This window comes from Salarias fasciatus, chromosome 13, assembly GCF_902148845.1.
Source record: "Salarias fasciatus chromosome 13, fSalaFa1.1, whole genome shotgun sequence".
Lineage (NCBI taxonomy): Eukaryota > Metazoa > Chordata > Actinopteri > Blenniiformes > Blenniidae > Salarias > Salarias fasciatus.
In genome coordinates, this window is record NC_043757.1 from 13,543,298 (window position 1) to 13,560,423 (window position 17,126).

The following is a 17,126-nucleotide window of genomic DNA, read 5'->3' on the forward strand; positions in this document are numbered from 1 at the left end:
GTTAAGAAGCCTGGTGTGGTTTTTCCTTCTCTTTGTTGTGTAACGCTCACGAAAGTCACTGTCTTTCATCTTGAAAACATTGTTAAAAAATTACTGACTTAAAGGAGACTATCCTTCATCACATCTTACATTAACTACTGAAACACACTCTGCAGATGGTTCAGATAGTCTAATATGAACACAGTGACGACCCGTGAGAAAAGGTTTTAAGATGCTTTTCACCAATTCAAAATAATAAATTGCATTGCACCATTTTATCCAGCTGACCTATTAAACTTTTATATGCCTATTTGATTTTTATGCTCTCAGGACTTCTAAATGTCCCAAAGGTCAGGTAAAAGACAGTGGGTCATCACAGGTTTTCGTATTGAGCAAAAATGTTGTGAAATATCCAGTTGATATCATACAGGCATGTTCTATTAAGTTTTTTAAAGTTTATAGCTGAAGACCCATGTTTTTCTTCATGTATTGTTTTTTTTTAAAGTGCAGCCTCTTTATAAATTAAATTTTCATCATTCATCATAATTCCTTTCATGTTTTACTGCACATACAAAGAAATTCAAACTGAAGCAGCATTTTTATGCATCCAGTATATCTGCAGGGGAAGCAGAGCAGACAGTAGAATCCGAGATCAGACCATAATAGACAGAAACAGCTGTGTTTAATTTAATCAGCTCCACCCCAGTTGAATATTTGGGCATCTTCATCCTTATCATCCTTCTCAGGTTCCTTAACCGTTAATGTCAGTGAGTCCATAAAAGGCAAACTTCACCAGATCAGCTTGTTTCCTGTTGACGAGCCAGAGTCGGGCCTCTTCTGGAGGAACATGCTGGCAGCTGAAGACCCAATTTTTATTAGTCGACACTTGCCTTTGGGGACACGTGTAATCCCTGCTGTGTCATCCACACAGCACATTAACTGATGTAACAGTCTTTGGACTTGACTTTTTATTTCCTGTTACTGTGTTCTCCACACTCGAGGAGGTGTTCAGAGATACAGCTGCGGCGGCTTCGCCTCTCACAGCTGGGATGTTTTTACGACTGGATGTTCGCAGAGACGACGGCTCGGTCTTTAGTCTGATCTCCTGCAGAGAAGAGCAGAAGCTTCTGAGGTCCAGCACAAAACCTTGTGCTCCTATGTTGGCAGCTTCAGATCCAGACATCTGCAGCTGGAGAAACTGACTGCTGGGCGGGGGCGTGTTATTGCTCTGTTTCTCATCTGGACCGGCTGCAGCTTTAAAAAAAAAACAACAACAACAGCAGTTTAATATGAAATTTAATTGTCTGTTTAGAAGGGATTAAGCGATTTAATATGTTTTCTTTAGCATCATGGTACAATTGTGTAACATGTAATGCTAGTGTTACAGAGCACAAACTGCCATTGAGGTTCTGTTTTTGCATGTTCTACCTGTGCATCCTGCTGGATCGTCTCCCTCATATTCAAACGTCCTCCCACAGACCCTATGGCCATGCTGATCAGTCTGCGTCAGCCTTGTGACGGGAGACCTGCTCTGGGTGAGCGACGTCTGCACACGAAGCCTCCAGCTCTCTGTGCTGATAGTGTGGATGAAGCAAAAGACTGGTTTACAGATTGATTTTTACACTGTTCTTGGACAGACAAACCAGGAAGTTGATCATCCAAATAAACCATCTAAAGTGAAGTTGCTGACTTCACATCTATATATTCCTCCAGGATCATTTTCAAAGGGAAAAAAAGAACAAAGCTCAGACTCTCCTATAAGAGGTGAGAGGAGCACAATATGAAAAAGAAAAAGCTTAACGGCTCAAATGTCCTAATGATGTCTCAGAAAAACGAAAACAGAACAAGTTTCAGAACACCGAGTGATAAACAAAGATGTCATCTTTTCTCCCAGGACTGGCGAGCATGTCTGAGCGAGCAACCAACCTTTCCTCAGGGTATGTCTAATATGCTAGAATCTGACAACAGTTACTCACAATGGCAGTGATTAAGACAGCAGAGGGCAGGTAATGATGCGCCGTGATTTGTATTCCCATTAACATAAAATCATGCACCTATCTCACTTTTGTCCTAATGGATCACCGTGCGATGACGTCCATTGACGTCACGGTGGAGATGAGCCGCATTGCAGTCGCATGCAAATTTGTGCATGCCAGGCTTTGTGTAAATGTGAACCTTTTTTTTTTTTTTTGATTGCGTTTTCCCCAACAAATAAGAGCAAACAGAGGCAGTAATATGGTCTTTGGTTGTTGAACTAGTTGCAAGCCAAGCTGTGAAGATGTGCATAACTCCCTTAGCCCCCCAGGGACCCTGTATTTTCATGGGCCTGCCTCTGACGTCAATGCTCCGGCTGTCCTGTGGATTGTCAGAACAGACTATTCAGCTGGGGGGAGGGGACTGGAAGTCTCTGTGGTGTGTGTGTGTGTGTGTGTGTGTGTGTGTGTGTGTCTGCCGCATGTGATGTGTGTGTTCGTGCCTTTGTCGGTGAAAGCACACTCCTCTGTGTGTTTGTGTGTTCATGTTTGCGTGTCTGCATGTGATCTGTGAATGTTTCACTTACATGTGTGGCGTGTGTGTGTGCGCGTGTGTGTGTGAGCAGTGTGCGAAAAGCCTGTACAGTCCCTTGAATCAGAAATGTGCTTAAGTGGATAAGGTCTGTAATGTGGGGGTAGGTGTGTGTGTGTGTGTGAGTGTGTAACAACGCACACGTCTGGAGATGTGCAGCCTTCTCATTGGAAGAACGGCCGCAGTCATCAGGAGGATGTTTGCTAAAAACAGCTGAGAGGGGAGAACAGCGAGGCTCGGCTGCGGACCACTGGCTCTTCGGTCAGCTGTTGATCCCTCGGCGAACAATTGTAAAAGCTACAGGAACCAACTGCATGGCACACACACACACACACACACACACACACACACACACATACACACAAATACACCATATTAAGACACATGAGATTTCAGCGTCTTTCATCATCACCTTTTTGATTTCCATAATTTCTTCTGTAACACTCCTGCTATCGCTTTACAGGCAGATATGGGATTCAGCACAGGCTGGAGAAAGGAGTGCACACTCCCTCTTTATGACGATCCAGCTGGAAAAAACAAAGATACTCCTAAGTTTGTTTTGAAATAAATTAAAACACATTCAAATCCAGATTTAGTCTAAAAGTTCATGTCTCTTAATTTTTCTTAAAAATTACAGTATTTTATTTAAGACACAATCACACAACTATAAAATTCAGGGGCATATTTATTTGTTATATTTATACTATTTTACACTGACATTTCCATGGACAATACAATATAATTATATTATTGTGCTGAAATACTTTGTAGTTGTAGAAATGCAACTGAGATTTCCCAAACATTTTAGACTAAATTTGTATTTAACACATAAAGTCTTTCTGAATTTCGCTAATTGTCTTTGTCACATATTGAAAAATGTGGGAACTGTGCTTAACTAGCTCGAGGAGAAAAATATTTAAGGTTGGTATTTTGTAACCTTATCAAGCAAATCATTACAGATTTACATAATATTTTCATTGTTACAGCTATAAATCAGCCTTTCAATTTTAAAAAAACATTTCAAAATTAACTTACTGTACATCAATAAGTCTCATTATGATACCACTAGTCTTTACCAGTAAATGATCTAACAAGAAGAATTATTTTTCTTTTTGCCCATGTATCTCAGCAGCTGTTCACAAATAACATAACATATGAGAAACATCAGGAAATGTTGCATTCAACCAAAAGTTACTACATGGCATGAGAGCGAGCGTGTGGGGGTTGGGGGGTGGGGCGGCGGCGAGGCGGCGAGGCTCGACGGCATTCGAGCTCCGTGAGCCGGGCTCATACGGCCACATGATGATAAGCTACAACAACTTATACCTAAAACATTCCATGTCCTGATAGTATCATTTGAAATGTGATGGTAATGTAAAATATGCCAACATCAGTGGGAAAGCAGAGAAAGTGATTGTCATCTTAGGTAGTGTAATTTGGTTTGACTTGCCCACCACAGGCGGCTTCCCAGCAGCGAGCACAAAATGCAGATAGCTCTGTGTTCTTAAAATAGTCCAGGAAACATCTGACAGCTCAAGATTTGCTCCTATCGTTCTGTTGCTTTTGAGTCACTTTCCAACAACATCTCCAAACTCGAAGTGGTGTGTCTCACAGAAACACACCAACATTTGAGAGAGAACACCTTAAATAAAACTCTCCTTACAGGTAAAAGCTTCAGTGCGATGCTTCTTTGGCATTTGTTTCTTTTATGCGACTGTGGTTTATATTCCACTGGGCAAATGTAAACAGCTGAAATATATCTGCTTGTGATGGGTCAAGCTGGTCACTTATTTCCTGTTATTCAATGATTCATCGAGCGTAAAAATGGCTCCTCTGCCACTTCGGAGAGCGGCGGCTCACAGGAGTTCACTGGTGGGTCACAGGCAGACAGTTGTGGCATCCCTTGTGATCCACTGCGCTCCCTTTAAGTTCTTCATCCATAACCGTCCCACTTAAGCTCATAAACTCCCAGTCACGAACTTTGCTGGGACAGCTTTCAAGCATTTGTTTTCTATCTAAATTTCCGTGCATAAGCTATTTGAAGCGCAGGGAGGATGCACAGAGGTGAGCCCTACAGGAGCTGGAAGAGCTTCATCACTCAGAGCTCGCCCTCCTTGTATTTGTTTATTCTATTTTATTTTTTTCTTATTAAATAATTAGATTAGGAAATCTATTTAACTGGAACACCAAAGATGAAACACAATCCAATGGAAAATCGTGTGTATTTAATGTGAAAGCTGGTGAGGTGTTCTGTGTTATTTCTCCGAGACGGCTGAATTTCGGTGGATTTCCTGACACCTTCACTTGCTGTCAGACGTCAACACTGCAGCAGTATTAAAAGGCATGATGCGATGTGTCGCCTCTGTTTTTGAAGGCTTCCCCACGTCAGGGAGAATCCATTATGCTCCACACGACCCCTGACTGGACCAGCTGCTCGAGTGTTTAAGAATGCCGGCGAGCGAGAGAGCACATGCTGACGTATCGCTCCACAGCTCCCACACCTCTCCCTCTCTCCTTCCTCGATATGATCGGGACGGTAATGCCGAGGCCGAGAGGGAGTCGGCCACACTTTGTGCAGTATCACGTTGCAGAGTCAAAGCGGTTTAGATGCTGTGAGCGCTGATAGCACGGGCGCACGTCTGCAGTGGCCGTTGAGATAGGAGGCTCACTTCATTTGGGGTGTGATGCACCCTCACCTCAAAAGATTCCCACAGGAAAGAAGGATGCATGAGCTGTTTAAGCTGAATATGTTGAGAACATGTTGATAGTGATACATTAAATTGAATTAGATGTGAGTATTGTTTTGTTCTACTACCTTTTTTTAAAAAATAAACTAGTAGTAATTGAGAGAGGGGCTTCAAAGTGGTGTAGTTGGTTCAGCTCTCGCCGCCCTGTTGGATTCTTTTCTTTGCAGTTTGCATGATCTCCCTGTGCGTACACTCAGATGCTCCGATTTTCTCCCAAACGATGAGGTTATCTGGTTGCGATGGATTGCCCGTGGGTGTGAACGTGAGTGTGTGTGGCTGTCTGTGTCTCTCTCGGTGTGTGTCCTGTGATGGACTGATGATCTGTGAGGAAGTGTCCTGCCTTCGCCCATCGTGAGCTGGGATCAGCTTCAGTCCCCTGTGACCTTAAGTCGGATAAAATATGGATGAATGGATTAATTTTTAATTATAAACATCCGTTTTTTGCATTGTTATATATTTTTTTTTAACTTTTAAGTGAAAGCGGCTACCAAGACGTCAGTGTGTCCTCAAAAGGTCACTGAAAACACACATTTTATTTTAAACATACGTAAGTAAAAAAAAAAAAACATCAGCATGACATGGTAACAATACACTAATGTTTGAGATCTTAATGGAGTTGTTTCGTCATTTTAATGAAATTAGAGGGGAGTTTTCTTCATCAGTCGTGCTGTGTAGCTCCTGTCGCTTTGTTTTGATGTTTTTCACAGTCTTGTCTTTTCTAGTTACAGAAAAAGTGTCTATTTGCTGCTCTGTGACAGTCAGCCACTGCCCTTTGTATTGTATCTGTCTAGTTTGTGCTCTGAATAACCTCAATTATGAAACTGGAATTCAAACCAAAGTTCCTCATAATCAATGTCAAGACAGCTGGTGAGTCACCAGTTGGTAATCAGTGCAGATTTTGTATCTGGTTGATCTAAATTTGAAGTTTATGCTTTCTACATGGCTGTCACTCTTGAATAGGTCATGACTATTTTATTATTTTATTTTTTATTTTTTTTATCAGATCATATCTGAACTCCAGAATTGCAGTATGCATGTGTTTACCTTTGAGCCTGTACTTCAGACTACCAGTCTTTGCTGGGATCTGCAGGGTAAGGCCTTTTGCTATTGGGAGTGTAGTACATTGATTTATTTTACTGTGCCAATTCAAAGGAATATTTACAATTATAATTTATGTAAATGTGCAACTGAGTTAGCTCTGTGAAATCAATCAATTCAATCCATTCTTTTAGCCTCTGCAGATATTTGGAGTCAGGTTCCATCAACAGTGATTTACACGTAGACAAAATGCTGTTTTCATTCAGACTAAAAATTAAAAACCTCGTGCTGCAGGAAGAATGAGTTAAACCAATGTTTAACAATCCCTTTGCCTGCTCGTCCTATTCACTGACTCAGGTTTTTCTGTGTTTTCAGTAGATTAGCGCACAGTGGAGTAAATGTAAGTTTTTATTATTATTATTATCCAGATTTTCTGCTTCACGATTTTTGCAGTGTCCCTTTAATAGGCTTTAGCAGAAGCACTGATCTGAATGAAGGCGCTCGGTGGACACGAGCCATTCATAAAATCTGGCCCAGTAATACCCACTGTGGCTGTGCACACTGATCTCATGCTGAGAGATCAGAGGATAGTCCACAAGACTTCAGCTGCAGAAGGGAAATCATAGCCTGTGGAAAATAAAACAAAACAAAAAAGCACATCAGCGATGCGCGAAGACGCTCGTTCACCAAGCTTCTTTTACCTTTTTTTAGTCAGTGTGTGCCAAAGCAAACGCGACGTTGCTTCGCCCTCGCCACGCTGTAAATTGTGAGGTTGCCACCATCTGCTGCTCCTTTGACCACGAGCGTCTTGGATCAGGAGGAAGCAGCAGCGGGTGTGATCGGAGCGCGCGGCGCGGCGCGGCGCGGCGCGGCTCGCGGGGGGATGTGGCTCGGCCCCTTTTACGCAGCCAGATTCAGGAACAGGAACAGCGGCGTCAAGAATGAGCTTTCCAGACGCGTCAAGTGCGCAAAGGCACAGGAACAGAGGGCGAGGAGATCTTCAAATTAATGGTGCCGAGTGAACCATTCATCACGATTAAAAGGGTTCGGAAGGATATCGATTATCACTCACTTTTATGGCGGACGACGCGCCGTCGTTTGCTCCGTGATTCTGTTTAATAAAGAGCTGCGCGTAAAAGGAATATAAAGTCTCTGTCCTGTTGTGCTGTAAAGAACGCAGCCGGAGCTTTTTCAATGAAACACTGAGGGAGACGTGGCCCAAGTTCATGCAGGTGTTTTTATTCTGAAAACGAGAAAGGATCGCTGAGCATGGATTGATGTTGGCGCGCTCTCGCCTCTCCCTGCGCGCGCGTGTGTGTGTGCGTGCGTGCGTGCGTGCGTGTGTGTGTGTGCGTGTGTACACTACTCCCAGCCCTATGTGTCTATGCGTCGACGTCTCCGCTGCCTCAGTCTGCTGCCGCCGCACATCCACAGCGGAGCCACCACGCCGAGGAGGCGGACCGAGCACAGCTTCACCTCGGCCAGCGGTGCTGGAGGAGAGGAGGAGGAGGAGGGGGGGCGGCCGCACACTGCTCTCCTTACCCTTCCCGAACCGCGCACAGCCTCAGCAACTGCGGGAGGGGGGGACGCGATCACTTTCCCTGCACCGTCCTGGAATAGTTTTGGGTTTTGCAGAGGCGCACCAAGTTGCAGCTGCAGAGGCGCACTTTTCCCCGTGGCTCCTCTCTCCCTCTGCGCTCACAATCCGACATGGAAGATGGTCCGTCTTCAACAAGCTGTTTCAGAAGGTTAACGGACTGTTTCCTGGGTGCAAGTAGGTCTTCCTCATTTACATCTACATCTTCAAAACACACATTATTGATAGGAAATGCGCAAAACTGTGCGTCGATCGCTGCGCCTTTTTTTTTTTTGGATATATATTTGTAATTTGTACTCGTCCCGTTATTTGAATATTTGTCCACCCAACTTTATGAATGACAGATTTACTGCTGATATGCATGGGTGGGGACTCCGTGAGAGGCTCACGGAGGAATGAATGAAAACGAAATGTCGCGTGTGTGTATTCAAACTTTGAAATGAAATAATGAGCAGCATCATCACGGATTAGAGTTGGTGTGTCGTGGAGGGGACAGTCAGCACTTCTGAATGAAGACAAGGCAAAAATAAATAAATACATACAAACATCCAAGTCAGAGCAGAAAGTGGGAGGATTTTGGTTTATCCCTTTAATTCATATATATAATTCATATATATATATATATATATATATATATATATATATATATATATATATATATATATATGACTTATTTACAGACTTGCTGTTAAAATTTATTAACACATTAACTTTATAAAATATCAAATCACAATGTAATATTACATATTACAGCCACAAAAAGAATAAGATGTAGATATTTGGGATACTTTAGAGGAAAAACTTATTAATGTATTGTTTAGTTTTTCTGTTACACTGAGCACCTCTATACAGCTCCATGCTGAGTTTAAAGTCCTGAATTTATGTTGGATTTCATATCTTTCTAATGTCTTTCGAACTTTATGAATTATTCAAATTTTTGTATTTTTTAAAATAAAAAAAAGCTCTGTGGAATGAGAATAAAGCCAGGACCTGCAGTTGTTTTAGTGGCACCTGAAGTAACCTTTACAGACAATTGTTTTATTAATACGTTTTCAGTTTGGAGTCAGGGATGCCAAAATACACACAGAACAAGAGCTGAGGTTTTTACTGTTGACGTTCAGCATGCTAGTATTCTGTCCTCATACTGGCAAAAAGAGGAAAATGATATCAAATTTCACAAAGCTTTAACTTTCTTTATTTTAATATAATGAAACAAAAATCGCATATAGATATAGAAAATATATTAATTAGATAAATATCTTGGCTCACATTTTTGTCTGCACCCATCAATCAATCTTTTTTTTTTAATTAACTTTCCTCCCTCATAGCCTGTTTTTCCTTCAGTTGTCTTGACACCCTGGAATAATGTCACTGCACTTCATCCAGGTTTTTTTGATATCAAAGGCATAATGATAAAGATAAGTCTTGAGAGAGAATAAGGGTTATAATCTGATCCGTCTGCTTTTATAGTACTTGTAAATGCATTTTCTACAACTCTCAGAAAAGCTGAAGATGCTTTAAAAAGGATCCATCAAAGGGCAGTGTGGGGGGGGGGGTGACTGTCAGTGGCAAAAACACTGCTGTTGTTGGCCGTGTGTGTGTGTGTGTATGTGTGTGTGTGTGTCCTCCTCCTGTCTATCCTTTCTGAAGTGACGCTGTCGTTTCATCCACTCGCTGCCCTCCTGAGCCGTTTGTGTGTTGCTCTGGTCAGCGTGGGAGGTCACTCCGGGTCAACCCTAACGTGATCTCCCAGGCATTTTCAAACCCAATTGGTCGTCGAAGAATTGCTTAACTTGGTGAAGAAGGCGGCTTTGTCGGGCAGGAAGTGCTCCTGCTGGACATTTCCTGCCCAACTGCTTGATTTATCCCCCACAGCGGCGACTTCACCCGACACAGCCGCTTAATATACAAGATACAAAGAGCGCAATATGATTGAAATATTAAAACAAAGTCTGATTGAACTCTCAATGACTAAATAATTCCAGACCGGGGAAAACGCGGGCCAAGTACTCACTCTTTGGGATTTGTCTCTACTGTTGATTTAAACTTGACAGAAATTTGAGCTCCCAAAAAAAAAAAAAAAGCTTGTTATGCAGTTTGAACCCTTTCATATTGCAATCTGTGCATGACTGGACCGGTGCCAGGGCACAGTGCACACTCTTTAGTAGTGAAACAGATGACATTTTCCTTGAGGCGTCCATTGACCCTTTGTCAGCTTGTCATGAGTTGGTATCTGAGAGGATGGGAAAAGGCCACATGCATGTAGATTTCTTTACAACTTGTCCTTGTGTCAAGGCTCATAAAAGTGTGCGGCGCTGGAGAAGACGCACGGATCTGTGGTTCTCATTATTGGGTCCCTGCAGGCCCCTTTACGGAGCGGCTGCAGAGTTCAGCATCGGACCAGATGTGCAGCAGGGAACATGACCCCTGATTACTGATGTGGCTCTGGGGAGGCGGGGGGGTGAGGGGGGGGCACAGCTTTACATCAAACCACCGGTACAGGCCAGGCGCTGACTTCGAGGCAAACTGCTTCAGCGCGACTGTTAAGGCTTATTATCATGGACGTGGTCCGATGTGTGATCTACCACCTCCGGCTGTCGCTCCGTTTTCCCGTGATTGAAGGAAACGCAGAAGAAAGCTTTCAGGTCTTAACTTGAACTAAAGGTTGAGCGGCTCGATCGGTCCATATCTGCAGTTAGAGAGGCTCGCCTGCGACCGCACTATTACACCGTGGATCGAGGGACATGCCTTATCTACATCTCAGTTTGCCATTTATAGCCCTTACCCTTTACATCTAATGACCTGGACCGTGGAAGTGGAAATAATGCAAATTACATTTCCATGGAAATCTCTGTCTGTGTGTCTCCTTCTCTCGTTCTCTCTCGCTCTGTCCTGAGCGAGAGGTGTGAGCTTGCATGTTTGTGCTACAGAGCTCCTCGCCGTGTGGCAGCGTGCCTCTGGAAGTGATGGGACTGCAGCCCAGAGTCCACAGCAAAGCGGCATTTTCTTAGTTTGACACTTTTTTATTGACGTATTGATTTACCTTCACCTGCTCATTTCATCCTCTAACGGCACTGTGTGCTTGTGTGTGTGTGTGTGTGTGTGTGTGTGCGCTCACCCGTGTGTTAAACACATGTGCACGTTCAGCTGCACAGACTGGATGAATAAATGAGGTGAGCGGTGGGGAGAGGAGCCGGAGCCTTTTCGGCATTCGCTCTCCGCCGCTTGCTGAATGTCAGCGCTGAGCGCCGTGCTCGAGCCCTTCCACAGATAAGATAAGAACCACATGCTCTTCCCACCTCCTGGCAAGGGAGTCCCAGGCGGACCTGCTGACGCACGCACCCAGCAGCCTCCCCCCCCTCCTCCTCCTCCCCTTTCCTGCCTCAGCCTCATGTCAGGAAAGTGAAAAGTAGTACCTTGGCAGCTTGCCCTTGACTCACTGCCAGAAGGAGTTCGCTTCAAGAGAAGTGGTCTTTTCCCTTTTTCTCTCATGTGCATTTTTCATCTATGTGTTGCAGAGGGAGGGGCGTCTTGCTCGCTAAACGCCGGCGCTGTCAGAGCCGTCCTCCGCTGCTGTCGTTGCCGCTCGGCGTCGGCCGGCAGCAGTGCCGATGACACATGCTCGTTTTTTGCTTCTTCTTTTTTTTTTTCTTTTTTCGCCCGGCCACTGTCACACAGATAGCTAACTGCTTCATCACTGGAAAAAAAGAGATGAGCGATGCAGATAGGGTGGGTCTTGTTTTCAACAAGGCTACCAATGATCCTTATCAGTATATGTCACGTTATTGTTTCAGGTAAAGGAGCGCCTTACCTTGACAGTCTCTTCAAGACTTTGCAGACTAAGAGAAATATTAGGAGGTAGAAAATACTAACCGTGTTTCAAGTACATACATTATTTTTCTGTGTATCTTGCAGTATAGACATCAAAACAATGTTGCACGGTATCTGGGCCTCTTTTTTTTTTTTTTTTTTTTTGCATAAAATACAGATTCATGTAACTAACAAGCTGCATTAAACAAAGTCACCTTGAACAAACATTCACTTTCTTACACAACTTAAACTTTGCTGAAAAAACACTTGTTCAACAGTTTGTCATGACTCTTGCAGCCAATTTGTGCAAATTTATCAAAATTAACATTACATTCAAGTGGGGTTATTTTAGTTGCAACAGCCTAAATGTCGAGTTACTTAAAAAAATAAGTCGTGCATCTCTTTTAATTGTCTCTCTTGTTAAAATTGTATTCAAAGTTGTGTTGCTGCGACACATTAGCGGCATCTGTCTTTATTAACTGAAGACGACGACTACAAGTGGCAACGAAACAGCTGAGACAAACTGACAGCGAAGTTTACAGCAGCAGAAAGCTCTCACAAAAGTCAGCTCAGGCCTGTTTGGGAGGTGAATCCACCACAGGTACAGCTGAGGCGGAGTAACGGTGGCAAACACTGCAGGACGTGGAGAGACAGCAGCTCCACAGCTGTTTCCATGCAGAGCGATCAAACACTTTAGCAATACTGTTATGATTTATAAGAAGTAACTAGTGAGCCGTGCACAGTAAAGTGTTAGAAGATCATATTTTATATTGTTTGTGTGTGTGTATGTGTGTGTGTGTGTGCGTGTGCGTGTGCGTGTTCGTGTGTGCAACAAAATCTGTGAAAGTCACTGCTTTTTTGGAGTTTTTAGTCCTGGAACCCCTGTAGATAATTCTCAAATCCAATGCAAATCAAATTGTTTTAAGCCTTTTAGTAAACTTAATCTACATTTAATTGATTTAAAATGATCTAATATGCATATTAAAAAGATAAATTGGTTTCTTTGCATCTGAATGACTTTTCACAAACACTAATAGTGAAGAATTCTTCTGTGACAGAGTCTGTATCCAGTTCATGACTGGAGCTGATGGGAGGATCCTCTGTGGTCACCGATCCATCACAGAGACAGACAGTCACACACACTCTCATCAACACTGATGGGCAAATTCAGACACACCAGTTTACTTCAAATACACGTTTTTTAGAACGTAGGAAGGAAACTGAGAAACCCCACCTAAACTCTAAACAGAAAAGCCCTCAAGAGAGTGTCAATGCTGTACAGCCCATAAGAAATAAAGTTATTTTAAAAAAAGCATTTCTGTCAAATCTGTGTAGGAAAGGCTGATTAACTTGTTTTCTTCTGATTCGGTACAAGAAATTCTGTGTCAGTTTCCTCTTTGATAAATCGCAGCTAACAGTCACACCCACATTTCACTCAGTCAGATATTCTGCCTCTAAAGCTTGTCTGTATCGTTTAAAGTTTCCATACTAATGGAAAGCATGAAAACAATGTTTACTGAAAGTACATTTATTGTAATTGATAGAGCGGATTGTAGTTTACAGCATCTCTACAAACCATTAACTTTTCCATATAAAATCAGAGCACGCCAAATTGATTCCCTTTGTAAAAACGCTCATTAACTTGGACTGTAACTCCCAGGAATTTAGTGTTTTGAAGCTTTCCGGAGTTCATTTGATGCTCTAAATCCTCTGTGTGTATCACAAACTGCTGCTGACGCCTAATAAAATATTCACCCTCTGCTATTTGTAAATAGATCTCCTGTCAAATGGCAGCATGCTCGTGATAATTTGGATGTGAGAGTGCAACGGCCCAGGCGGGCCGGTGATGTGTGGCCCTCTCTCTCTCCAGTCCCAGGGCGTGGAGGAGGAGGAGGAAGACAGATGTTATGTAACGATACCTCGCTGCATGAACTTGGGCTTCAGTTTTTACACAGGAAGCTGGAGTCTGAGTCAGGCACCCACATCTCTTCCAACTGGGCTTTGGCTGCGCACAAACACGCTGCACAATAAACCGATTCCCACATGTGTGTCTGTGTGATTGAACAGCTCTGGTTGAGAACATATCCTAATCAGACCAGAGGTTCCTTTAAGTTTGTTTCAGAGGGCGACAACTTTAATCCAGACAGTCCACACTTTAAATGTTTGGTTTGGTTTCTTACAAAAATGTTGTGAAGAATCTAAATTCTAGATTCTTTCTCTATATTACTTATCAAACACATTATGTTCTAATGTAATGAGATGAGCTTCAGCAACAGATTGGCATGCGACAAATAATACGGAAGATATGGACTGGATCTGTGTTGTAATTGATTATATTTAACACTGAAATGATTTAATTATTTATTTTAAAGTTTGAAATCATAATTAATATGTCAAGAGTAAACAATCATATGAAAAAGTGCGGCACTTTTAGTTAAATCATGCTTTTTAAAGGCACCATTACTTTCACTTAAATAATGCTGGTTACATTTATAACGCAATTCCAGTGAAATTGGAACCTTTAAACCCTTCGGGATTTTATGACTTTCTAATTGTAGAAGAAAAACTCTTTCATTTCACATTATCATGTTTTTTTTTTTCTTTCACAGTAATTTTCAGGACTTATCAAAAAGGTCTTTTGTTTTTACTGTTGACCCACAAAAATATTAATGTAAAATCTTGTGGTATGTACAAAAAACATAAGTGGCAAACTTTCTAAAATAGTTTTGCATAGTCTCACATGTAATTTTTGTGAGCAGATGAAGTGAAATAGCCGTTCCAGACTGTTAAACCACCCAGCTTGCTGATCGTTTGATGACAGACACATTGAATTTGTGTAAATCACTGCCAGACTGTGAGCGGCTGCTGAACATATTAACCACATTGTAATTATTTAACCTGTGTAGCCTGCGGCAGGGACGGACGACTTTGAGCATCGTGAGCCACAAAGTTTTCATCCAGCGCTGCCAAAGCATAAACCCGTCATTTTCATCAACATGCATGCATTCATTGTTTGTTCTTTTCACCCTGTAACATGGTAAGTTGGAGTATTTTAAATTATGTTTTTTAAAATGGCCATCCCGCTACTCTTACATGAAAAACTGATTTTTGGGAGTTGTGTGATGACGAATGCACCCTGTGACCTGCGGGCTGTCAGCTGCCCGGCCCAGTGTAAAAATAATTCTGCATTTTAAATGCGTGTGGGCTGAACTACTTTGACAGGAAGTTCTGACACTAAGCTGGTGTGGAAAACCAAAAACAGGACCAATACCTGTGATATTACTCTGCGCTATTATCCGTAAACATCCTGAGCTATCGGACATTTTCTTGCCATCATTTTTGGAATCAAGCACAGTTTCTGTTCATCGTTGTCCTCCTCAGGTATCACAAGCTGAGATGAGTCAATCCCTGATGCACCTAATAATAAACTAAAAACAGAATTTACTTTCTGAAAATACATCGGTTTGTCTGTTTTGTTCAAATATTTTGCTCAGGTATAAATTGCCGACTGTCAGTAATGTTAAAGAAAAAGTCCCGCGTTGTTCTTCAAGGCAAATGTTTGCCTGATCCCGATCAGCTGATTGACACACTGCATCGTGCTCTTTGTGACGTACCGTGTTACATTCCTGCTCTCTTCAGAAGCCCGTCGTTTGAGCCGAAGCATTTTTTTTTTTTTTCAAAATAACCAAAAATAGCTCTGGCTTGAGAAAACCGCAGCTTGACCCTTTGTTTCCAATAAGATTCAACAAACTGCCCACATTTCCCCATTTTCTACAAGTTTGGGCTTCTAATTTTAAACACTGTGTTATGCCCAGAAAAAAAAATATTTTATCTCTCATTATTGGCCTTTGTAAACATTTACTGCGGCTCTTTATTCTTGCCCCATGGAAAAAGGACATTTGACTATTTTTGTTCATGTGCACACATATGATTGCTAAATAATTTGCAGAGTCTTTTGATACAAAACTTGTATTCATGAATCTGTACAGCGTTCTTGTTTTTCTCCTTTTTTTTTTTCTTTTTTTTATTTTTTTATTTAGTGCCAGTAATCACAGGGCCTTCTTTGTGTCTCAAATAGGACAAAGTCGTAAGGGTCCTTTGCAGAGCTCCCATTTTACTCCTCTCCGTGTGTCTTTCTGTCCCCTGCAGCTCTCTCCACACAGCAACCCCCCCACCCACCCCCATTTAACTTTTTTTTTTTTTCTGATTTATTAAGCTGTATTCTGCCGATGTGCGTCAGAGCCGGCCAGGAGTCTCGTGAGGCGTTCCGCTCCTGAAGAGCTGTGTCTCGTGTCTGGACAGTGTCAGACCGCAGCGTCCTCCACACCCCCACACCCCACCCCCCCCACCTTCTGTTTGCCTTATTTGCCTGTAAACCGCGAGCCTGCTCAAGTCCGCAGCCACACATGCACGCACGCACGCCGGGGAGGTGATCCCATCGTTTATTCTGGGGGAAGAGATCAAAGGTTGGAGGGAGCCGCTCAAAGTGTCCAGCGGAGGAGAGAGAGAGAGAGAGAGAGAGCGAAAGCGAGGGGGGGAAAGTTGTTCCTCTGCTGCACATTTTCGGCAATTTTCATGGACAGAAAACAGGTGACCTGCAGCTGAAGTGAAATTTGCTGCTTCTGTCTCTGGCATCTAATTTTATTTCACCATTTGGTCATCCCACACACACACACTGTGCCACCCTCCTCATACTGTCCAGAACAAGCCTTTCCGCATTGTGTGCTTGCTTGTGTCTGTGTGTGTGTGTGTGTGTGTGTGTGTGTGTGTGTGTGTGTGTGTGTGTGGCAGCACACATGCCTTCCAGCTGCATGTCCTCCTGTGATTCATACTTGAAGGGAGTCTACACAGATGCTGCTGATAAGCAGACGTTTCGTGAGAAAGTGGTATAAAAGCAATCGGGGCCGTGTGGATGGATGCAACAGCCTTGTTTCTGCTGTTATAGAAAATATAGGGGTTTTTTTTTGGGTTGGGGAGTAATTTTTTTTGTAGCGTTTTTATGTAATGCATGGCTGAAAATAGACGGATCCAAGTCTTTGTTTTAAGTGCACGCCCCGGTTATACGTGTGATCTAAACATGACGGTTTCCTAGTGCATCACGACTGCCTCTCAGACGCCAGCGGCTGTATTAAAAACAACTTTCCCTCAACGATGGTCTGGTAAATGGCTTTTTTTTTTTTTTTTTTTTCCCCGACAACAAAGACAGTAAACAGCAGCACTTAGTGAGCTCTCAAGAACCTAATTGCCTATTAAGCACAATTGAGTCCTCCTTTATCCTGCTGCCTCTGTTGGGGGCTCCCGTCCCTGGAGATACAGCTGTACAGTAAACATAAGTGAGCTATGTGAGCGCTCCAACATGAGCTGCTGCCATTGTTCTTGCGTCACACCGA

General features: G+C 42.8%; 1 protein-coding gene across 7 annotated transcripts in view; it reads left to right on the forward strand.

Moving 5' to 3' along the window:
* The window catches only part of pde10a (phosphodiesterase 10A), a 51,088-nt gene that overhangs the window by 11,656 nt on the left and 22,306 nt on the right, over positions 1-17,126 (forward strand). For 2 of the 7 annotated variants that reach the window (XM_030106233.1, XM_030106234.1), the window contains exon 1: positions 7,755-8,103. The exons of 4 other annotated variants lie outside the window; for them this stretch is intronic. In XM_030106233.1, the coding sequence (XP_029962093.1) occupies positions 8,040-8,103 (64 nt within the window). In that variant the 5' untranslated portion in view covers positions 7,755-8,039. Of the gene's footprint in view, positions 1-7,754; positions 8,104-16,777; positions 16,896-17,126 lie in introns of those variants that run through there. One more of the 7 variants, XM_030106235.1, reaches the window with a different exon arrangement.